Source organism: Chrysemys picta, chromosome 2, assembly GCF_011386835.1.
Source record: "Chrysemys picta bellii isolate R12L10 chromosome 2, ASM1138683v2, whole genome shotgun sequence".
Classification (NCBI taxonomy): domain Eukaryota; kingdom Metazoa; phylum Chordata; order Testudines; family Emydidae; genus Chrysemys; species Chrysemys picta.
The window spans coordinates 52,326,293-52,351,951 of NC_088792.1; the positions used below are offsets into that span (position 1 = coordinate 52,326,293).

Below are 25,659 nucleotides of genomic sequence, written 5' to 3' on the forward strand. Positions count from 1 at the left end.
CATTATGTATCTTTCAAGCATTAGAGAAAGATAAGACTCCCAGACTTAAACCAGAGTGGCTCTGGCTTTGCCTTATGATTAAAAGGAGAAAAAGGTTTAAACAGAGACCAAGATCAGCGGTGGAAAGTTGAAAAAACAAACAATGAAAATGTTGCCCAATTGTATTATCTCATGATTTTTGCAGTTATTGAAAGTGTAATCTATTTGTACCTGCCATTTGCCTTAGGAAACGGCAGAAGATAATGAAAATATTTTACTATTTATTTTCAAATTATAAGCTGTTGTTTTCAAAGAAAGTCAAAACCCATGTATATTATCACATTATTGTTCTCCGGGGACTGCAGTCACTATAGTGATTGTAATTACATGGCTTCATTAACTTTCTACATTCTACCTGTTATGGGGGTTTCACATTAAGGAAATTTGCATATGCAGGAAATGAATGCCGTTTGCAAGGAGCTAATGTCATTAAACATTTAAGCAGCCTCTTTCAAGTAAACAAGGGATTTTCATTGGAATATCCTTTTTAGCATGTCTTTAAAACCAATAGTCACAATTTTTACTTTAAAGGAAAATCTGTAAGAAACATTTAGAGTGAAACATTAGTAAGCAACTGTGATTTTAACAAATCTCATTTACAATTGGAAATAATTAAATTAACGATGCCACAACCATTACAACATACAATAAAGTATAATGTTCTTCTGTCAGATTAACACCAGTTCATATTAAGCTTGGGTATGTTTCCTGATATGATATATTGTATTCAGTAACTCATATTTAAATAGCATGTGCTATAAGAACTTGCATTTTCTCAACTGTAATTGTCTAGTGTTTTGTTATGACCTCTGACTATAAAAAAAATAACCTTCAATTTTTAGTTACAAGCTATAAAAAGCTGAAAATGGAAAAAAGGAGCCAACCTGCAAAAAACATTTTATATTCTACTTTTGTAAAAATTAAATAAAAGCTTTGTTCTTGCTTTCAAATACTTTCTGTGCTTGGGCCTGATCCAAAACCCAATGTTGAAAGTCTTTTTCTACTGAATGCAGTAGGCTTTGAATGAGCTCCTGATATATTATGTGTGAAATCCTGGCTCCATTGAACTCAATGGCAAAACTCCCATTGACTTCAATAGATCCAGGATTTCACTCTGTCTACAGTCCAAAGATCTTGCACCTTGTCTTTCCTAACTCCCTCATTGGAACATTTAATTTTGTTATAAAACCCCACATTCCCATGTATTCCCATACTTGGTTCCCAAGAACTGCATAAAGTAGAAATAGTGATAATCTCAGAAAAGATTAGATAGTTAGGGCTAGATCCACACAGGTACTTAGGTGTTGAATTGCCTCTCTTTTAGGTCCCCTACTACCCAGCGGAATTCACAGACCCAAATTAGGAACCCAGGTTCCCTATACAATGCATGGGGACAGTTAGGTGCCTAAGAATGGGATTCTCAGAAGCCAGCAAGCTGAGTGGGGAGCTGCTTAAATTAGTCAATAGGAAATACTGAGGAGAGAGGTAAGGTTTACATCTTGCCCCTCTGAGACCGTTAGATGCCTCACTCCAGGCTGGGGAGAGGTAGCTTTCTTTTCTTCGGATTCTCAGCCATAAAACTCCTGGAATTAGGTGCCTAAAGCAGGTTATCCTGTTCTTGTGAAAAAACAGACACTAAAATGAAGGAGAGAAAGAAAGACACCTATTCTATTTTAGCCAATAGCCTGGTGTTGCCTCAGCTAGGATGTGGGAGGCCTGTTTTCAAATCCCTACTCTGCCTGATTTGTAGCAGCAACTTACACCCTGGTTTTCCATCTCCCAGATTAAGTGGTGGGCTGTCGATTCATTCTCATTCTGGCCCAATGGATATTTAATTATTTATACAAAGTGGAAGAGCTACAATAGGTGAGATTCCCATCCTAGAATACCCAAGGCTAGGACACTGACCTGGGACGTGGGAGCTCCAAATCAGGTGGAGTGGAGATTCAAGCCTTGGCAGACACAGGCACACACACAACCAAATCCCAATCTATTTGCCTCCAGTTCCCTTTTCTGCAGGTCAGGCATGCTCAGAACATGCCTACCAGATCAGGCCCATCAGACGGGAGAGGCAGCGCAACACCTAGTTTGTGAATCCTACCAACACTACGATGCTGAGCTGCTTGGCACCATCAGGACTTAGGTAATTTTGACATGCTGATTGGGAGAAACATAGGCATCTAGAAATTTAGTTGCATATGTGGTTAGGTGGCAGCTGAGCAGGCATTTGAAGATCTCTGTGGTGCTTAAAAGTTGGACTTAAGTGCCTAAAATTGCAGTTAGGTGCCTAAATCCCTTTGTGGAACTAGAGTTTAGAACTTTCTCCATAGTAGCCATCTCTCTTAGTCATGATAGATAGGGCTAGAAATAAGAGAACAGGCTTTGTCATGTCAGTTCTGTTACTTTCTATCTCTGGTCGGCTTGAAATACCAAGGAAAAAGATTTTCTTACCTCTCTCACAAGAATATAATGAGGTTTATATTTGTAGAGCAGTTTGAGATTTTCTGAGGTTAGGAATCCCAGGCTCACCAAACAGGGTGGGGTGGGGAGGAAAGGAAGAAGCAGGCCATGACATTAACCCTTCTATATTAGCCAGCTCACCACAGTGGGAAATGCATGATACATCCATTTTAAACATTTAAAATCAGTGGTCTTGATCCTGGACTGCACTGGGGCTGCTTTAATGCCGGAGGATTATCACTCCAACGTTGAAGGATCTTTTGGTGGCACAGAAGCTTATGTCTCCCACTCCTCATTGTAGGCTGTGGTGTGTGCAAGGGACATGACCAGGAGTGAGGAGACATGTGGTGATCCTCAGTTGCTCTATTAACACACTGGAGCCATTGTCAGCTGACTTAACTTAGAACAGCCATCGGGCTGCTCAGAGTTATGCTGACGGACTAGCAGGAAAACAAGTGGCTCAGAATTGGAGGAGCAAAGTGTTGGATTCATGCCACCTTTACAGGCCCTTCCCCCTATTGAGTTGTACTGAGGGCTCACTGGCTTCTGTTGAGGACTAGGGCTGATGAATTATTTTGTTGTCCACTGCATTCTTATCTCTTACTACCATACTGCAGTCTGACTGCAGACCCCCAGTCTACTATCCCTGGATGTAGTATTCCTGGTTTCCAAGTCCAAAGCTGATTACTTTGAAGTGAGACAGCAGGTACCAAGAGAGTAAAAAGTCTAACCCACAAATAACTGTACAACACTCAGATTCCTTAAGACCAGCTGTTAACAAAGCATGACTTTTCCTGAGCTTAGTTTCTCTCTCCTTGTTCATTTGCTTTTTTGGATACTAGCTAATAAATGTTTCTTGTCTCCAAGCATAGCACTAGGTCTTTCATTTTTCCTGGTCAATGCTACAAAGTTGTTTAAATTGACGGATAAAGCCTCTTTCCCACTCAGACATGGACTAATTTCCTTGAAACTGCTGACATTAATGGTTTCCCTCCTTCTTTTTCAAAACTGAATAATTTTGAAATACAATATTCAGTGTATATTTTGTCCTATAGAAGTGACTTGCTGATTGAACATTCCCAGATCTCCAACATCATTTAAAATGTATTGGTTTTCTGGACTGCATCAATTGATCTGCTCTGTGTCATTGGAACCTTGTGGTCTGAACCCTTTCTTCTGTGTCACAGTTAACCCATCTTTTCTCCTCTGCATTTTCTACTTCTCAGTGGGTATATTTTTTCCCTTTGCTTTGTTAACAGCTGGTCTTAAGGAATCTCAGTGTTGTATAGTTATTTGTGGGTTAGACTTTTTACTCTCTTGGTACCTGCTGTCTTCACTTCAAGCTTCTAAACCGGTAATTGGTAACAAGTTTCTCTCAGTGGGTTTTACACACAGCTGCAAGGCAGAAAATAAACAGTCCTTTCAAGCCCACAGTCTTAGGGGTGCATCCATATACTAATTACTTCTCCAATTTGCTAACCGAAATTTTAAAGGGATATAGTCCATTTTTATTAATGAATTTTAAAGCATTTCCAGACCTTAGGTAGTGCCTTCCAAATTGCTACAAAATGGTGAAAATATATGACAATGTAGGACAATCAGTGCCTAGTTTGTTTTGTTTTTAATCACTATGTAGGTTTTCAGCCTTTCAATTAATTATATTAACTCACTTCCCCAAAGATATTTCATGTTTTCTTATAGACGTTTGTTATATTTTTGTCTCATCTAATTTATATTTTAAGTCACAGAATATAAAATTACAGTATCATGCAGTGCAAACTTTGTTTTAATATTATTAACTAGGTTGGTTGAAAAATGTCTGTCAATACTTTTTTGATGGAAGATTTGGTTTTCAACTTAACTAAAATCTTCATAGAAAAATTCTACTTTCCTCCAAAATTTGATTTTTCAAAAACCTGAAAACCATTTTTTAAAAAATTTCAGCAGCTTTTATCTGAAGAATTTTGTTTTTTCTGGTTTTCGCTTTGTTGACAAAAAGTTAAAATTTTATTTTGGGAAAGAAAGAAAAACAAACAAAAACATTTTCCAATCAGCTGTAGTATTAATTGTATAGGTCATGACTTCTCACATCCCTGAGAGGAAGAAAAAAGAATATATATTTTGCTGAAGGTACAACATATATACACATATTTGTGTGTGTGAATGAGCACATGCACAAGGAGATAAATTAAATAGAATGAATCAAGATAATGTTTCTTTATACTGGCAGCATAATCTTCCTCAATCAAGAAAAAATATTCCCTTTTTTTATTGTGTTATTTAGAGCTTTCCTTCAAAAGTTATTCCAATACTGGTGTCTAGTATTCCCTTCTCCCAAAATGGAGACATGTATTGACTCTGGTTGTATTAAGTTAATTGAGTGACTGTTTTACATCTTAAGGGATGTGTAAAAAATTCCTCTGATGGGTTTGCACCACTATTAGTCTGCAACTAAATCAAACAACTAAACAGTTGTGATGTGGGGCATGGATGTGGATATTACCACATAGAGAGGAAAATGGCAAGCATGGAAAGGAGGGGAAGTGTTCATGCTAATGCTAAACCATGGCTCTTCTGAACTCAGTACAGAATAAGAATTAGCTCCCCACACAAGACAGAGTAGCCCTGTTACTGCTCTAATATTTGTCAAACTGTAGCCATTATATTCTTTATATTTACAATATACATTCAATATTTGTCAGAATGTAGTCATTACATTACTATCCTTACTGTTTCAGCTCTAAAGCTTGTCTGGCGACATGGAGTGCTCAATGATATTTCAATAATTGGATCATGCTAATTCCTTGCATTCAGTGATTGTAGATGTGTGTTTTTTTTTTTTTAAAAGGATCATAAATGAAATGAGATGTTTGGTTCCACACAATTCCACATTCTGCATTCCATGGCATCATTACATACTAATTGTGGTGAGAAAAACAAGTATTTGCCTGAGTGTATCAAGTAGGAAGTAAAGGGAAGTAAAGCAACAGCAGCAAGGAGGATCTGGCACCATTTGAAAAGTCTGAGCTGGTGAGAGATAGCTGCAGTCACAGCATTCCTTTTGGAAGATGCAAGGCCAAGGGAGTAGCCCCAAAGGCCTGGCAACTACAAAGACAAACTAACTGTTTTTCACTAGCCTAAACCAGACTTTCTCCTCTATATTGTCGCTGCAGCATAGGGGAAAATATTATATTACCTTTAGAGAGCACCAAACCTGTAACTGGCTTTACTTAGAACTGGGCCTTTTGACTTCTACTCACCAAGATATGAGCGATGACAACAAGGATACTCTTAAGGAAGTTAGGAAAAAATGAAATTTCTTAAGAACATGAATCTCCACAGGAGACGTTTTGTCATCAGTTTCTTTATTTCTGAATGCAGAATATCAGAAGTTAGTCTCGGAGCAGCAAACACTGCTTTTTCTGTCTTTGAGAAACCATCTTGACTGTTTCAGGATGTTATGTGAAATCTATACCTTTCTATTTTCTCAAAGGGATAACACCCTCTCATTTGATTCAGTGCATTGAAGAGAATTGCATGGGCAATCTCGGTTTATTACCTTCAATGGTCCATGCACAGAATATCTGAACAAAAGGAGTGTTTTTTAAGCTTGCTCCTTTTCAGAAAAGTGCGGTAATAAAGTATTACTAAATGTCTTTCTATTACTTCCAAGCTGGCAAATGTAGGATTTTTTAAGAAAATGAAGCTGTTCTTTTGTAGGTACTAACATGACGAACCAAATCAACACACACACACACACACACACACACACACACACACACACACACGTCATTGAGAGTCCTCTCATTTCTAAGGGCAATTTCTAATAAAAATGTCCATGTTATGGTAAGGTATAGAGTTTTGACAATGGTGTAAATCAAAATGGTGGCACACAGGGAACCTGAATTGAAATGATACATCTATTATGATACATTTAGTTTCCAAACAGTGTTTTCTTCTTCTTAATATTACATGGTGAAGGGAATTTGATGATTCGCAAAACCAGAAAACATTCAGCTTGACCACATTATGTGCTGTTGCAAATAAGAATTCTTAACGTTGTTTAACAAATTATTTTTTTTACTTTTCATTAGAGCCCCTTGTTGCCATCCAATCTTGATTTTAGAAATTAAAGCTAACAACCAGATTGAAAGAATCAGGAGGATGACAGCATGGGGCATAGTCTCTGAGCCACAACTAACAGCATGAGGCTAAGCGAACCTCAAGCTATTCCAGCTCTCTGAGAAGAAAGTGGGGAGGGGGGAGTCCGAGCATTTGCTGGAAAACTCAATTATAGCAACCCTTAGCTATAGCAAAGCACTCGTGAATGTTGACACTAAAGCTTTTTCTGCTTAATGTTTTAATTAAATACCTAGAAGCCAACTATTCTCCTCAGTCAGTGTCAGAGCAGTGCTTCTCTGTGGATAAATGTTTACAGCAAAAGCTCTGCTGAGGGTTTCAGCAAACAAGTCTCCGAGAACTGGGAAGGCTTTCAGCTGAGACACTTGAGATCAAGAAAGCACTAGTGATTAGAAACTAGCAGTACAACAACAGGACGGTTTAATCCACCCAAATGTCAGTCTCTGGTTTACAAGTTGGCAATCCCATCTTCATCTGCAGACAAAAAGGCACTGGTTAGTCATCTGTTTAATTCTCTCGCTGCAGCATGTCATTTGGATGTTGAAGAAAAATCCCTTGATTCGGTCTGCCATTTCTGACAGTCTCCCTCTAGACCACATTAATAAGCTTTTTAGAGAACTGAATGCAGAATAAGCAGCAGGCAGCCCACACTCAAAATGGAGACAGAAAAGACAGTAGAAACACGTTTTCCCCCTTTGTAGAGGGGTGCTTAAGTGACCCTTTCCCGTATAGAACAGCAAATGATCTAGACTAAGATTTCTTTTTAATACACATCATAATAAAACACCATATGCATATCATGTCTTTCTAGTTTCAAAACCTGATGCTTTGCAATGAAAACTGTTCAGTTGCATTTGAATTACATTTATGAAACATACCAACAACAAAGCAGACAGATAGGAAGGCTGCCTGGCATTCTGTAATACCTGGGGAATTTCCCTCAGAAAACAAACATGCTACTCTTTAATGTAGGCTCACATCTCATTATAATATCACAAGTGGAATGAGACACACACTTTGCCTTTATAACTCTGTTGCCAGGAGGCAGGTAAGTGTTGTGATACAGACAGTCCTGCTAAGATTGCACGATTTTAATGTACTTGAAAGTAAATAATTTGTAAGATAATTCCTGTTGATATTTCCGGTTTTTCCTCTATTAATAATTTCTATATAGCCTGTTGTAAATTATAACTGTCAATAGTGTTGTTTAACCCATAGCACATTGACTGATGCAAAAGGTATATCTCAGAAATAAATTATTCCATGGTGTCCTTGACATTCTATTTGAGGGAATGCATTTCTGGCAAAATGCTGCAAAACATCTAGGGCTTGACTTTCCAGGGTGCAGAGTCCTTTTACTTCACCTGGAGATTTAGGAACTCAGCACTTCTGGAAATAGAGCCTGTGCTGTATATACACGGCCAAGCAGAAGTGAAGAGGTTAAAAAGAGAAGGAAATAATGTAATCCTTTATGATGTGGTATGATGGAGGTAAGGCTTTGGGTGGATTTTGTCAAGCAGAAAATTGACAAAACCTGCTATTAATTATTGTGCTGATGCTATCAGAGGCATTACCATAATCAAAGAGTGAGGCGTGGGCATAAATTCACAAGACATTGGGTAGCATTGGGGTTAAATCACTTCTTTTCAATAGAGATTGTAAAATCATCATAATAAAGAAAGAGAGTTTTTATATAGACTGTATAGCCAGTTTATATTTTAGTAACAAATTCAGCTATACCGTCCTATATTCGTGAGTGTGTGTGTGTGTGAGTGAGTGAAAGAGAGAGATGGATACTGATAGGAGTTTTATTTACCAATATTGACTAGCAGGAGAGTGGACTATATCACACTTAACCTACCTTTTGCTATTTAAAAAGGTAACTAGTTCCTCTTCTCTGAGATTATTAATTATTATTGTACCAAGGGAAGTAGAAAAGGAAAGCAACCAAAAAGCACAGATACATAAGAACTTCAACTCACCAGTGACTTGCAAATTTAAGCTATTAAAGATGTGGTGACAAATTCAATATTTGTAGTAGTTGCCATTAAAGAGTCAGCATTGACCAAAAGTTACAGATAAATGTGCACAAAGAGTGCTAAAAGTATATACTTTGAATAAAAGCAGCAAATTTGCTTGGACAGAATTCACAGCCCCTTTTATTCACTGTCTGCAAACATTCATACAAGCAAGTTTTTATTCACATGTAGTATTGTGCGTTATCATGCTAATAACTATTTGCATAACTATTTATACTGGTAGTGTACACTTGACAATCATGAAAGCTGCTTTTCTGAGAATCACCCATTCAGAGAGAAGAAATTATACCATGTGATTTAGGTGACGAATTACAGAATATGAGTAGCAAATTATGAAGAGCAAATATTCAAAGCAGAGACACAGTTAGCAGTTCTTGAAGAATTAATTGTGTTTGTATTTAGTTTGCGTTTCTTTGTTGCTTGGTTCTCCTTCTGACATCACATGTTGTTTGACTACCTTGTTCCCTAAATTAACTATATGTTACTCATGGAAATTCTTCTCCCACTGCTGTAACAGTAGAAAGTGAAGTTAATGGATATTGACCCCTGTCACATGACATAGGCATAAACCTTTTCTGGCTCTTACCAATATCATGTGACTAAGCCAAGAAATAAATTCCTGTACATGGAAGTAAACTTGGCAGAGAATTGGAGGACGTGGTACCTACCCTTACAAATTTGCCAGCAGAATGTAGCATTGAAGAGAAACCAGAAAGAATGAAATCTTCATACTTCTCCATGTGGCTACCTAAAGGTATTCAAGATTTACAATACATTTCAGTGGTAATGTAAAGAAGCGGTAAACTTCTATGCAAATTCATTCAAAAATTTGAAGAATGCTTTGATTTATGCAAGAATGTCACTTGGGAAAGACAAGCAGAGGTAATATCTTTTATTGGACCAACCTCTGTTGGTGAAAGAGATAAGCTTTTGAGGTTACAGAGAGCTCTTCTTCAGGCCTGGGACAAAGAAGGGGATTAGTGGGTTACAGATTGTTGTAAAGAGCCATAAATCCAGTATCTTTTTTTCAGTCCCGGATTTTTAGTGTCTAGTAACGCACTAATCCTCCTTTGTCCTTGAATAGTCTCTTGCAATGTATGTTAACTGCATATGCTTAAGACTCTGTTCCACCTTGTATTTTGCTATGATACTCTGAGTACCTTTCCCAAACCTGAGAAAGAGCTGTGTGTAAGCTCAAAAGCTTGTTTCTTTCACAAACAGAAGTTGGACCAATACAAGGTATTACCTCACCTACCTTGTCTCTCTAATACGCCTGTACCAACATGGCTACAACTACACAAACAACTTAGGAAGGGCATGTTTTCTTTACAAGGAACCAACAGCAAGTGAAACCATTGAGTAACATGTGATAGAGCTTTGTAATAAAGCTAAATTGTGTGAATCTGAATGGTTGACAAATGATCATTAACTTTGGTTACAAACCAAACTTTTTTAAACATTTATCTGCCAAAAGAAGGAAGGGTTTTGCACTTTTCAGTATCAAGTAGACCTGCCAGCATCCATGACTTGCATCCAAAACTGAAAATACACAGGCATTTTGAAATCTAGAGAAGCCGTCCCAGATTGTCCTCATGGAACAGCACTTGGTTGTGAAGTTTTATTCAAATCTTATGGATCTATGCAAATATTTAACTAGTATGGTTTTTTACAGTGACCATTCTTTTAACCTAGTCAGTTGGTATCTGAGTTAATTCAATAACTTCTTATTTTCCCATCCAGTCAAATTCAACTCATACTTTGCTTCCCAATGACAAGAGAATATTAGTCCAACATGTACCAAAGCAACATGTACTGAATCTTTGAGTATGTGGGTGGAATGGAAGTATTTGATGATCTGCTACTTTGGGGCAAAAATTACCAACACCACAAGAAAATACTGCAATGTTCTGCAACAAAACAAAGATCAGCTCCTTGAATTGAATAGGACCAAATGCCAGGTTGAGTTGACTGAGATTAGTCATGTAGGACACATGTTCAGGAACAAAACTCAAGCTAGGCCCAAGAAAGGTAAAGTCAATTATATAAAAAGAAAGACCCCAAAACAAGAAAGTCTTACAGAGATTCTTCAGCAGCTCAAAACATCTAAGTAAATGCATCCTGTGTTCAGTAGAATGCTCCACTTAGAGTACTGCTTCAGGACAGGACAGAATAACACTGATGACTGGAAATATAAAAGCATTCAGGTATTTAAAATACCCCACCCATGATAACAGAAGTACCAATACTAAAGTATTTTGAGATTAATATAGAGCCTAGCCTAAGAACTCAGTTGATGCAAACTCACATGGGTTCGAAGCCATCCTTGTACAAGTTGGTCACCCAGTGGCAAATGCTTCTTAAACACTGATTTAGAAAAGCTGGATGAGCACAAATCCATGGGGCCGGATGCGCTGCATCCAATGGTGCTAAAGGACTTGGCAGATGTGATTGCAGAGCCATTGGCCATTATCTTTGAAAACTCATGGCAATCGGGGGAGGTCCCGGACAATTGGAAAAAGGCAAAAATAGTGCCCATCTTTAAAAAAGGCAAGAAGGAGAACCAGGGAACTACAGACCAGTCAGCCTTACCTCAGTCCCTGGAAAAATCACGGAGCAGGTCCTCAAGGAATAAATTCTGAAGCACTTAGAGGAGAGGAAAGTGATCAGGAACAGTGAGCATGGATTCACCAAGGGCAAGTCATGCCTGACTAACCTAATTGCCTTCTATGAGGAGATAACTTGATCTGTGGATGAGGGGAAAGCAGTGGATGTGTTATTCCTTGACTTTAGCAAAGCTTTTGATATGGTCTCCCACAGTATTCTTGCCTGCAAGTTAAGGAAGTATGGGCTGGATGAATGGACTATAAGGTGGAAAGAAAGCTGTCTAGATTGTCGGGCTCAACGGGTAGTGATCAATGGCTCCATGTCTAGTTGGCAGCCGGTATCTAGCAGAGTGCCCGAACGGTTGGTCCTGGGGCCGGTTTTGTTCAACATCTTTATTAATGATCTGGATGATGGGATGGCTTGCACCCTCAGGAAGTTCGCGGATTACACTAAGCTGGGGGGAGAGGTAGATACGCTGGAGGGTAGGGATAGGGTCCAGTGTGACCTAGACAAATTGGAGGATTGCGCTAAAAGAAATCTGATGAGGTTCAACAAGGACAAGTGCATAGTCCTGCACTTAGGTTGGAAGATTACCATGCACTGCTACAGACTAGGGACCGAATGGCTAGGCAGCAGTTCTGCAGAAAAGGACCTCGGGGTTACAATGGATGAGAAGCTGGATATGAGTCAACATTGTGCCCTTGTTGCCAAGAAGGCTAACGGCATTTTGGGCTTTATAAGTAGGGGCATTGCCAGCAGATCGAGGGACATGATCATTCCCCCCTATTCGACATTGGTGAGGCCTCATCTGGAGTAGTGTGTCCAGTTTTGGGCCCCACACAACAGAAGGATGTGGAAAAATTGGAGAGTCCAGTGGAGGGCAACAAAAATGATTAGGGGGCTAGAGCACATGACTTATGAGGAGAGGCTGAGGGAACTGGGATTGTTTAGTCTGCAGAATAGAAGAATGAGGGGGGATTTGATAGCTGCTTTCAACTACCTGAAAGGGGGTTCTAAAGAGGATGGATCTAGATTGTTCTCAGTGGCACCAGATGATGGAACAAGGAGTAATGGTCTCAAGTTGCAGTGGGGGAGGTTTAGGTTGGATATTAGGAAACACTTTTTCACTAGGAGGGTAGTGAAGCACCGGAATGGGTTACCTAGGGAGGTGGTGGAATCTCCTTCCTTAGAGGTTTTTAAGGTCAGGCTTGACAAACCCCTGGCTGTGATGACTTAGTTAGGAATTGGTCCTGCTTTGAGCAGGGGGTTAGACTAGATGACCTCCTGAGGTCCCTTCCAACCCTGATATTCTATGATTCTATGATTAAAGCACAACAAAATTGTATTCAAATTTGAAAAGTAATGCTGACAACTGACTTTGGCCGTTAGCAGAGAAGAAAGACCACAAGCCTTTGGAAGCCATGTTCAAGAAATCACAGTGAAAAGCAAAGTCTAGCCTTCAGAAAATGATCTACCTTGGTGCCACACTGGATAATGTAGAGAGAATTGTTTTGAGGGTAAAAACCAGCCATGTGATTAGAAAGCCCACTGGGATCCAGAGAGTGGCTAGTGACAGATGTCCAATAAAATGTTAGAATAATCTTTTCATCAGTCAGGAGGAGTCAGGTCATTTACATGGTTTATTATTTGAATATATCAGTTAGTGGTCAGTACTGTATTTTGATCTGGTATTTGCATTTGAGTTGTTTTGCTTTATAAAGGAAGATGCAATAGTAACCATTGGAGTCAATGGATACTGACAAAGGAATTAATATTTGTAACCATGACCTAGATCATAGAATCATAGAAGTGTAGGATGGGAAGGGACTTGAATAGGTCATTTAGTCCAATCCCCTGAACTCAAGGCAGGACTATATAATAACTAGACCATCCCTGACAGGTGTTTGTCTAACTTGTTCTTAAAAGCCGCCAATGACGGAGATTCCACAACTTCCCTAGGCAATTTATTCCAGTGTTTAACTATCCTGACAGACAGTTTTTCCTAATGTCCAGCCCAAACTTCCCTTGCTGAAAATTAAGCCTATTGCTTCTAGTCCTATCCTCAGAGGTTAAGGAGAACAAATTTTCACCCTCCTCCTTGTAACAACGGCTTACGTACTTGAAAACTGTTATCATGTCCTCTCTCAGTCTTCCCTTCTCCAGACTAAACAAACACAGTTTTTGTCAATCGTTCCCCATAGGTCATGTTTTCTAATCATTTTTGTTGCTCTCCTCTGGACTTTTTCTTTCCAATTTTTCCACATCTTTCCTGAAATGTGGCACCCAGAACTGGACACAATACTCCAGTTAAGGCTTTATTAGGGTGGAGTAGAGCGGAAGAATTACTTCTTGTGTCTTGCTTACAACACTCCTGCTAATACATCTCAGCATGCTGTTTGCTTTTTTTCTTATGGTGTTACACTGTTCACTCATATTTAGCTTGTGATACACTAAAACCCTAAGTTTCCTTTCTGCAGTACTCCTTTCTAGGCAGTCATTTCCCATTTTGTATGTGTGCAATTGATTGTTCTTTGCTCAATGGAGTACTTTGCATTTCTCTTTATTGAATTTCATCTTATTTACTCAGACCATTTCTCCAGTTTGTCCAGATCATTTTGAATTTGAACCCCATCTAAATCTTTTTGAAGATATTGAACAGAACCAGACCCAGGACCAATCTCTGAGGGACCCCACCAGATATGCCCTTCCATCTTGACTGTGACCCACTGATATCTATTCTCTGGGAACAGTTTTCCAACCAGATACGCACCCATGTTGTAGTAGCTCCATCTAGGCTGTATTTCCTAGCCTCTTCTCCTCTTCCCACCCTCCCCTTTCACACACCTTCCAATCTCCCCACTCAATCCTTGTATGCTCCTTCACTTCCACCCTCTTTCTATTCTTTCCTCCCACCCACTCTGTCACCTTATGTCTTTATACCATTGCTATTGCCACTTTTATATTTAGTAACATTTGTATAGCTTGTCATTCCAATAAAGCCTCATTGAATTTAGTCATCCTCCCCCATTACAGGATCCAAAGAAAAAGTACTGTTGTTGGTTGCTGTTTGATAATAGTACCTGAGGCTGGCAATAAACATGGCTGCTGTTCTATAAGGCTCTCCATTTGCTGAACAGTTCTCTCAAAGCACAAAGAATGCAGCAATGGGGTAAGTATCAGAACCATCAATTCCATATCGGTTGGACTGATTGTTACAAAAACTGCAGAGCCTATTGCAATATGCTCCAGCTGGTACTCTTGGGTGTTCATCCCCTTATGTGTGTGTGCTTTCACTAATCTTGGCTGTAGTCTAAACTAATAGTTGATTACAGTGGACTAGAGATACAGAGAACACTGAAAGAAAACATACGTGAAAAACTTAAAGACAAGTTGCTTTGGAAATGTAACTGTAGTTAGATTAAAAGTTGACCCATTGTAACCCAAGAAAAGATAATATAGTATTGTAGACTGGAACATTATATTTGTCAAGCACTATTGTTGATATCATAAGAATAAGTCAGAAAAGAAGAAAAAACACCCTCTCTCTGCTGCAACATCTCCCTCCTTTTTGCATCAGAGTTAAAAATCAAAAACACAAATTATGTTCCAGAAATAAAAATCTTAACATGAAAACCTCCGTCTAAGTCTTTGTTAGGGCTAATATGGCATAATGTCATGTGACTTCAGAATTACTGATCATTGCAGCAGCTGTGAATGTCTATGAAATGAAAAACCTCTGCCTTATTCACAGAGAATACAAACAGTGCCGGGCTTTGTTTGTTTTGCTGTATTTTCTGCATCAGGGTCTGATTCTCCACTCACTTACACCAGTGTAATTATGAATATAGGCATAGAAAATTTTCATTTTGCAGCAATTGCGTTTGCTGACAGAAAATAATTCCAATGGAAAATTCCAGAACAGATCTACTGAGAAAGTTTCTTCCTAATTCAAAAAACAAAGAAACAACAACAAAAAACGAACCCAGTAGATAGTCCAGCACCCCGTACATCCAGAGGTAAGCCATGACAACAGCCACATTTTCTATGTATGAGTCCCTATCACAAAGAAGGTCTCACAATCAGTCTGATCTAAAATAGGTTGAATACTGAGATAGCAAGCACAGAAAAGACAGCTAATATTAGTTGAGTGCAGAGGTTAAAGGGCAAAGGAAGGTCATACATATACCAGGGTCCCAGCTTACTAAGGGCTATATATAATCAATAAGGAGATCTTGAAGTTTACCTACAGTCTGTTCTGTTCATGTAGAATGGACATCACTGACTCCACTGCTATTACAATAAGGCTCTGGGAATTGCTGTACTGTGGAAATGCTGCAGCTTTAGCTTCAGGAATTAAGGACAGCAAACCAGCCTACAGAATATAGCATTTTAAGTTTCTTAGACCACAGGAACCCAAGTAAAAAATTCTAGGTCTGGATCCAGACTTCAAACACTCATACGTGCAGAATGTTCAAATTTGTGGTTTTGGTTTTTTCCATTATATAGACAGGGTCCAATAGTAAAATATGGATCCAGATCTTGCCTTGGATTTTAGAAATGTCTGGATCTAGGATTTTGGGCCTACTCTTAGTTTTATTTAAAAACTGTTCTTTGTTTTCTCCCATCTCTAAGCAGCATTCTCTATATTCTTTAGAGCTGAATGGAAGAGAAAGTGTAAGAAGAGCCCTTTCAGTATAAATCCTGCTGCTTTACTTTAAAATGAAGTAAAACAGAAACACACCTTTTTAAAAAGCTTTCTTTAGTCATGATGTTTGACTCTGTCTTATTGTCTCCAAATAACTCTCCTAAATATAATGATGTGAAGAATTCCTTCATATAAAGAGACAAACTAAAATGGCTGCCAGAATGTCACAGAGAACTCATGTATCAAAGGGAATATTTAATGAACCAAGAGAAGTAATTTACTATACAGTCCTTAAATTGAACATTTCATTCTAGTTATAATATCCCACCCTCCTGGGTCCCACACTACACAACCATTTATGTAGTTTCCAGGGGATTACTTGCTAAAGCATAAACAAACAAACAAACAAACAAACAAAAACAACCCACAACAACTAACCTAGAGGATTTGGCGCACTTTGGTCCTGAAAAATCCCAGGGAAAGCAGGTTCATACTCAATGTATTTTATAGAAATGTTTTTACTGCACAGAGTTAGCATTTATGAGTCAAACTGTGCCTTGAGTCAAATTCTGTTCTGAATCTCAGAGTCTGTCTCACTGACTTTACTTCAGCTGCCTATTTAAGATATCACAATTTGACCAGTGTGTAGAGTTTTTCTTTCTTATTGATACTGTTAATGTTATATTAATCAACCTCTGGACCATTTGTTCTAGTAATGTACAAATAGGGAGTTTTGTAATTGTGTTGCTCCTTTTGTTATATAACTATTTGAGATATAACCAATACACGTACATATTTATTAATTAGTATTATTCAATTTTATGGAATCATTTTCAATTATACAAACATAAGTAATTAAATTACCTTAATTCAAATGCAGCACTATAAAATAGAAACTAATCTTATTACAAATTAAATATATAGAGCTAAGATAACCATTTTGGGAAAATTGTGTCATATGTCTTCTGCTGTCCTCTGCTTTTTTCCCCCTGCAAACAATTCTTTAGTTGGTATAAACAGCACAGTTTAAAACTATAAAGTGTGATGAAAAACCTTGTAGTCCATTTGCATTGCCCTTGAATGTTTCTTATTGACTAACTACTTCAACTCCACCTTGGTATGCGCATGGGGGATGCTGAGGAACTGACAATTATTTTGCCAACATACAAACTGAAAGGAAACTGACCGTTATTAATGTTATCTACCCCCCCTTTCCCATCACGCATAGAACCTATATTTACAAACAGGTTATTTATTAAAGTGACTCACTGATGCCTAAATTTAAAGAGGGGCCCTGTTGTTATGAGCAAAAAGCACACAAATGTTCAATTGTTTTGTGAGGAAAAACTAATTCTGCAACATTTTCTGTCTCCTGCCCATAAACCCTGAATTAGAAGAATGTTCAGTGTTCATTTGAATTTGAAATTTACAGAATGTGAATCCTGCCAAATTGAAACCATGACAAAAGTTGGTATAATCCCTAGTGAGCCAAAACGATTGAAGTTTGCACAGCTGTACCCAAAATGCCCTTTCTGCTCACAGGTTTGACACCAAAGCACTGGAGTCAGAACAATAAGATCAAGCTATAAAAGAAATTAGAAATATATTAAATTACTTACAATCAATCATCTAGGAACCACTTATCAGCCAATTCAGTATGAATCAGACAAGGTATTAAAGTTTTATGTATTTACAATGCATAGGGTAAACACACCATGCCAATCAAATATAGTAGAATTCTGATGACTGTTCCTCTAGAATTCTCATCTAGAGGACAATATCCAGAATATCCAGATGCAATATCCAGACTTGCATCTGAAGAAGTGAGGTTCTTACCCACGAAAGCTTATGCTCCCAGTACTTCTGTTAGTCTCAAAGGTGCCACAGGACCCTCTGTTGCAATATCCAGAAGAACACTCTCTTCAAAAGGAAGATACAGACAGTTCACTGATGAAATGCATACATGAATGTACAATGTATGGAAAACACAGAATGGATAATAACATTAAGAGAAGTATTCACAATGTATAATAGCATGATGGCCCTGATCCCGCAAACCCTTATGAATATGAGTAACTTTACTAGTCCCATAGGCTTGAACTACTAACCCATTGGCTGCTCCTATATGTAAAGTTACCTGCATGCCTATGAGTTTGCAGAAGTAATCTCCAAAGAAAATATTTAGTCCTGAGAGATAAAACCCCCCATATTGATAGTGCAGATTTAGTTTCATTGCTTAAGAAATGTTTAAGATGTTTTACTATGTTTTAGCATTACAAATATTACTGTTACTAAACATTTCTTAAAGGAGAGATTATGGTGCCAGTTGTAAAAAGAAAATGCACTGGTTGTAGCACAGGCCTCAGTGGTGTTATGTGTCCTGCATATCTGTAATCAAATGAAATAACTGTATACGGAAAGTATAACTCCTGCCTCTGAATTATATCAGAGTGGAAATTCTGGCTTACTATCTAAAGGCTATGTCATCACACTGTATATTAAAAGGTCATAAAATGCTGTTGATGAAGCTCATGTTTTCTTTCCTTATGTGAGAGTTGCTATGAAAGCAGTATGCACACAGCTTTTTAATATAAAATACCCTTTTCATTTTAGAACTAACACCATATGGAACAAGTGGCTATTTTACCTGATGACTGAAGATGAAAATGAATATGAACAGATCCTGCTTTGATTTAGCTTATCTATAGCATAGCATGATGCAGCCAGAGAGACGTTTAAACAGATTAGAGTTAATACAGGAGTACACATGCTTAATTTTCTTAACTACAGCATACTAGATCAAACTTCATTCCGTGATCCTTCCAATGTGTGCAATAACAAGGCAACAATAAGCATGCACATAGGCAAGAATAAATAATGTGTCTAATTCAAACAGATGTACACTACTGCACATGGAGCTTTCTCATTATCTGAAATAAAAGGATACAGACATTCTAACCTGGCAAATGTTGGAATCAGAAGACATTATAAATAGCACAGATCTTTTTAATTGCTCAGATCTTGGCCAAAAAATGAAATTGAGCTTGACTGATCTATTTTGTTCTTTTTTAAGGCATATTTATGAGAATACAGGCAATTAAATGATCAAAGAAGGAAAAACTGATGAAGAGAACTTTTCTAGTCAGGTATTAAATTTCTAGGCTGACCTTTACTTTCAAAAACATTGAAGTTGTATAATATTAAAAAGATGTCATACTAGTGAAAGAGAATGTGCCTTTTTAAGCAGTCAAGATTGAAAAAAAAATCAAAGTCTTTTCAATGAGAAAATGTTTAAAGGCCTTCTGTAAGTAGTGTCTAGAACTACAAATATTTACTGGATATATGTTCAGCTACCAAAAAGAAATTGAAATCCTTCCAAATTTAGGGTCAGTATTATTTATGGTCATTAGATATGGGCTAAGGAGACGATGTTAAAGATCTGGATCAAGATTAGGATTTGAGTAAACCCTGTGTTCAGATTCTGAGGGTTAGTCTGGAACTGTCCAAGAACCAAATCCATATAAAAATCTCAAAGCACTTTACATTAACATTCTAGCATTCATAAATTTAGCCTCACAAGACCCCTATAAAACTATTAATTGTTATTCTCATTTTACAGATGGAGAAAGTGAATTACAGGGAGTTTAAGCAATTGCCCCAAAGTCATATTGCAAATTGCTGGCCAGGCATAGGGAGGGGAGGCCTAAACATCAGGTCTGGGTTACTTTGACCTCTGGAAGCACAAACTAAGGTCAACTTATCCATTCATCCATCTCAGATGGATAAATTGAGTTCTGTGTTCTCCCTTCCCTTGTTCAGCATCTGCCTGAAAGCCATTGGGGAGAGACAAACTGCATGGACTAAAATGCCAGCAATATTAGATGACACCCATCTCTGTATCACCTTTACATCAGATACAAAAAGCATCAAACATCCAAGGGCTTGACTGAAATCAGCAAGTGGATAAATGGCAGATGGTTGAAGATAAATCTTGGTGAGACTGATGATGATACTGGTGTGGAAAGGAAATCATTTTGAAGAACTCACCACCTCTTCTAATCATATTCTGCATTGAGGGTATCTAGCTACATAGGCTAAACCAATCCATAGCTTCAGTGTTCACTGCTTCTGGGTACTGAAACTGTCATGGCCACCAAAGAGGGTTTTCTCCATCTGTGTCTGGCAAGAAGAATGTTCTGCCTTCTGACAGATTAAGAGTTAGCCAGGATGATCCATACATTTCTAATTTCCAGATCTTACTTGTATAGTTCTCTTTACCTAGGCATAGAAATACTGACCTTTAGAAAGTTGAAATGCATTTAGAACAGAATGCAGTTGATGAAAAATTGTGAAGAAAAGAGTGTCCTAAACAACATATGCCCACAAGAGCACATCACTCTAGTCCCCTCTAGTCCCTACTCTGTTCTCTAACTGCCCATGGGATACAATGTCAAAATCAAGGTTTATCCTCATATTCAAAACCATGCCTGGAACTGACTCAAGTTATTTGGATAACTGTCTCAATCTTCATGGTTATTGTCACCACTCATGTCAGCTATGCTCCATTGAAACAATGGATCTGTCAACCTCAAAACCTCACACTTGTGTGTGAAAGAAACAAAGGTTTCTCAGCAATTGGCCTAGGGATCTGGAAGTCACTCATGAAAATCAGAATTATATGTTCAGAGCAAAATACAAAACCCACTCCTTTGAAATAACCTCCCCACAAAACATCACGTTATACCACAAAAAATATTCAGACAAAATGAATATAGTCCAATCACTGCTGGCATGTAGGACAAGAGAAAAAGAGACAAATATATATTTATATGTACAATGGGGTGCTTATAAGAACTTGGACAAATAGAGAGAGTCAATTGTAGAATAGGGGTGGATGGAAAAGTCTCCCTTTACCAGGGAAATGGTGGAAGCTTCGTTCTTAGTGGTTCTTTAGAATAGATTTGAACACTAGGAAATATATGTTAGGGAAATGCATTGATTAGGAGGAAGACATGGCTAACCTAATAAGTTTTTTCCATTTCTAACTTTGACAACTCTATGTAATAGTAGATTTATTTTATTATTTGCTTTTCATCTGTTCTTCTCATGTTTATAGAGACAATCCCACAAAACGTGTTATGTCAAAACCCAAAGCAATAGAGTGCATGTAATCGACATACCTATACCCTGCCAGTATGCACACATATGCCAGTCTTCTCTAAATATATGCTTAAATGTGGCAGGATCTGTCAACTGATGCTGACATCTTGTTTCCAAAAATATTCTTTTTCGGACAATGCCACATAAAAGTAACATCAAAAACATTGTGGCTCATTGGAAATCACAATACTCCACCTTGTCTCTTGTGATATTGTCATATTTTTACAATGCTTTCCTGACAATCGCAAATCCCCCCCCTCTTCCCCATAACCAACAAAAAAAGACCTTCACAATTTGCAGTGGTTAATTTTCTTCTACTAGCACTATAGAATTTTTAAATAATTTTCCTTGTGCCTTTCTGAATTCTTTTGAGCATGTGGTAAAGAGCCTAGTGAGTTAGAAAGTACAGCGCATGTGGGATAAGAGGGATGAACATCATCTGAGATTGGTACCTTGGAAATTATAGGGGGAAATGCTTATCAAACCCCTCTCAGCTGCTGTGTAAAACCCGCTAATTCAAAGTACTATTTTGGAAGTTGTTCGGTATTTTAATTTTATGCTTATAAGTTTCAAGAGCAGACTGTCAGGTACAAGATGAAATCCATTACTAAGAAAAATGTAATGCTCAAGTGTTATGAAAGTGTTATACATCTCAGACTTTCATGTATATAAAGGCATTTGAGTAAAAACAAAAGGTTTTTTTTTTAAATAGAGCTGTACCAAATTACCTGAAACAATTATTGTAAGCCATTGATAATAAAGTGGAGTGTAACCAATATTGAGTATTTCTTCACAAACACTCTGTTCTATACTCATCAGGAATACATTAATCTAAGGGCAATATTGGAGCTAAAGTCTGGCTTGAATTCCCCTTATGTCCTCAGCATGTCCAGTACCTGGACCTTGAGTCCAAGTACATAGGAGTTGTGTGGACACTTTCCTATTTACTACTTCCACGAAGCAGGGAGGGCTGGAGAATGGATGAAGCCTCGATTCCACCCCATTTAATTGCAGGCCTGAGTAGTTGAGCCAGTGCCAGGTAGGTGGAGGAATAGACCAGTAGTAAATTTACCACCCAATTCAGACAAGGAGAAAGCAGGGTTCTGCAGCTTCTGATCCCCCTTGCTCAGGACTCTGCCTACCTAGAGCAAACTCTGGCTCTTGATAAGCAGGAAACAAGGATGGAATTTTCAAAAATAGCTAAGTGACATAGGAGCACAAGTCCTATTAGCTCTTGATGGAATTTGTGCTTCTAAATCAGGTAGGTACTTTTGAGAATTCCACCCCAACCCTTCATTTTTGTATTGAATATCAGTATTTCCTGTATTTTGTCCAACTGCTATCTAGACACAGCATTTCAGGGCTAGTATTTATTTGTGAAGGACTCTTCCCTTTCATGCCTAGCTACCATCAAATGGACACTGCAAAGAGGTTCTACTACAAGCGCAAGACCCATTGCAACTCTGGGTCAGTGCAGCTCTGCAGTGCCCACAGTGAAGGGTGATGACTTGAAAGCCCAATCCTATTTCTATGAGAGTACAGCATATAAAAACCCTAAATCTGTAGCTGTTCTATAACTCCACTGTTGTGTCCCAAGCTAGTTATCTGGATACCAGCTCCTCTTTAGTCTTTAAAACATAGTTGTCTTGAGTAATACTCAATCTGGCTCATGTGAACTGCTGTGTTAATTCTCACCTGAGATGGTTGTAAAAGAAATAAGAAGGAATGAGTGGGAGTTAATGACTGAGCATTGATAATGGGTTATGGAGCCTTTCTTCAGTAGGGTGCCAGCTTAAATGCAGCCCAGGTTGATGCTGAGTGAAACTGAAAGCCATTACCATCTAATGGCTGTGCAGTATCCTACAGGTAATGACTCTTGTGTTCTCAGGAGATTCTAGACTGGGCATTCGCAATATACAGCTTTATTCATAACCCCTCATTTCATGTTGCAAAGCCCACATTGAGTTTTGGCTAGGTAGGGCTTTCAATATGGACGCAACAACCAACAACAATTTCAACTCCTGTGGATGGCAAATTAATATAGAACATCATTGCTTTGTGTTTATACATCACATGGCTTTACAGATATAATCTTGTTTAAAAAAAGAACAAAACTCCTACACCAATTTAATGAGTTACAGACATTTTTATTTTTAATATTTTGTAACACTTTTCTGCCATTAAAACATAATCCTGGAAATTTTAAGTATTCCTATAAGATAGGAGATTTCTATTGCATTTCTTCAAGGTGTTTTTTTTTTTTTTTTTGTATAGGACAGGAATGTTTGTAATGCCAGATAGATTTCAGACACAAAATGGTTCAAAAGTCAGAGGGTATTGTCTCCAAAAATAAAAATAAATGTTAACACTAAAGAAATAGCACCCAATGTCAGTGTTTTTAGGAACAATTGAAGCACTTTTGAAATGCTAAACAAATGTAACCAATGTGCCAAAAGTATGACATAAATAGTTTTATCTAAATAAATACTTGATGTTATATTCCTGCAGAAGTACTAAGCATGAAGGATAAAATTTTCAAAAGCATCTAAGTCACTTAGGAGATAAATCCCATTTTTCAAAAGTGATTTAGGATCTGTAGCAAGGGGTCATGACGTCCCTCCAAGATTGACAAGGAGGAACCACCTCCTGCCCCTGTTGGGTGGGGCCAGGAAGGCCATGCCCACTATACCAGATGTGTGGATGTGGTACAAGAAATACAAAAAGCGGGCTCTGCAGCTCAGTTTAGCCGAAGGCACTGTGGGAGACAGACGCTCCCTACAAGCTGCTGGAGCAGGAACCCAAAGAGGATCTCTGCTGCGCTGAGGAACTGCCAGACGTACCAGAGCTACCGGACACCCCCGGACACCGAGAAGCTGCTGAGACTACCACTGGCAGTGTGCCCCGGGCAGATGGAGGATGACCTCGGGATCCAGGTACCCCCAAAGGGGAGGGTAGGAAGGAGCCCAGGGACAGCTGACTCCAGTTCGGCTGCACTGCTGCCTGAATCCAAATCAGTGTGTTGTGGCTGGATTCCCTGCTGACCTAGTGGCAGAACACTCTACCACTGTTAGGGCTCTAGGCTGGGACCTAGTGGAGTAGGGTGGCAGCCTCCCCACCTTAGTCCAGGAGGCCTGTGCTAGTCTACCATCTGCCAGAGCTAGGTCACTAGACTCTTTATCGCTCTGCCCTGTTTGAGAGCTGGAGCCTTAGATTGTTTGGTGCTCTGCCCTTCCTAAGGGCTTGGGTCCCTAGACTATTCATTGCTCTGCCCTGCCTGAGAGCTGGAGCCTTACACTGTGTGGTGCCCCACCCTGCCTCAGGGCCCGGGCCCCATGCCTATTCCCTGCTCTGGCCTATCTGAGGGCTGGAGCCCTAGACTGTTTGGTGCCCCGCCCCTGTTTGATGGTCTGGGCTCATAGACTGCTCCACCCTGCCTGAGGGTCAGAGCCCCTCCTAAACTGTTTGGTATCTCACCATCCTTGAGGGCCTGGGCTTCTAGACTGATTGCTGTGCTGCCCTGCTTGAGGGCCAGAGCCCTAGACTGTTTGGGGCCCAACTCTGCCTAGGGCTCGAGCCCCAGAGACTGATCACTGCCCACTCCAGCTCAGAGGGCCTGGGCACCAGAGACAGCTAATTTCCCCTGTTTCAGATTGCTTTTTTCTAGGAACAAGATAGCGAGGAGGCATGGCCTTCTTCCGAGATTGACAGGGAGGGATGGCCATGCACTCTTACAGGCTCCTTGGAGCTTTCTGGGAATATCTCTGATGTGATGGAGGACTCAGTAGGTACAAAGCTGGCATAGCCATCTTCAATGCAGGAGGCACAGTGGGTGTGGGGTGGGAGAGTGACCAGAGTATATTTTGCTCCAGCTGTACTCAGCTAGCAGATGGTCCTTTATGGACTGTTTCCAGCTAGTGAAAGTTAGGTCAACCTAGAGAATGTCTAACTTACACTGGGACCATGGTGCAAGGGCCAGGGCAAAAGTGGCCTGGCTTAGGTGTTAGCATCAGGCATGGGCAGGAGCCAATTACCTGGAATCAGGGTGGGTTGGAATACCAGGAGATCAGAATCAAGAGACAAACCAGAAGGTAGGGCTCAGGAGTCAAATACCAGGAGTCAGGCCAAGTCAGGATATCAGGTCAGGATCAGGAAACATGAACCGGTAAATGCCAGGCAAGCAGTCCATCACAGAATGAAGCCCAATTTAACAGACAACTTCCTGTTTCCTCCTCTGGCTTAAATAGGGACCATGGCCCAGTGAGGAGCCTTGGAGCTGTCCCCATCAGAGTGTAGGGGCAGGGCTTGTGCCCCAGTTGGGCTTCATGGATCCAGGTCCCAGCTTTTCTCTGTGAGTTCCAGCATGGAGAATTGCACTGTGATGACTCCCAGAATTCCCCAAGACCTGGGTTCAAGACTTTTGAGGCCTGATATCACCCCTGTCCCCCCTCTGGGAGCTGGGCCTCTTGGGCTGGATCTCAGCATCATGGAAGGCTTGTATTAGGGTGGGAACATGAACATTTTCTACTAGCTCCCACGTATGCTCCTCAGGGCCACAGTCTTCCTAGTCAATCA

The 25,659-nt window shown here is 39.3% G+C and overlaps 1 protein-coding gene across 1 annotated transcript in view; it reads right to left on the reverse strand.

Moving 5' to 3' along the window:
- LOC135981192 (angiopoietin-related protein 4-like) overlaps positions 1-25,659 on the reverse strand; it is a 107,300-nt gene that overhangs the window by 80,400 nt on the left and 1,241 nt on the right. Inside the window, exon 2 of the mRNA XM_065582443.1 lies at positions 17,446-17,510. Within this exon, the coding sequence (XP_065438515.1) occupies positions 17,446-17,510 (65 nt within the window). The remainder of the gene's footprint in view (positions 1-17,445; positions 17,511-25,659) is intronic.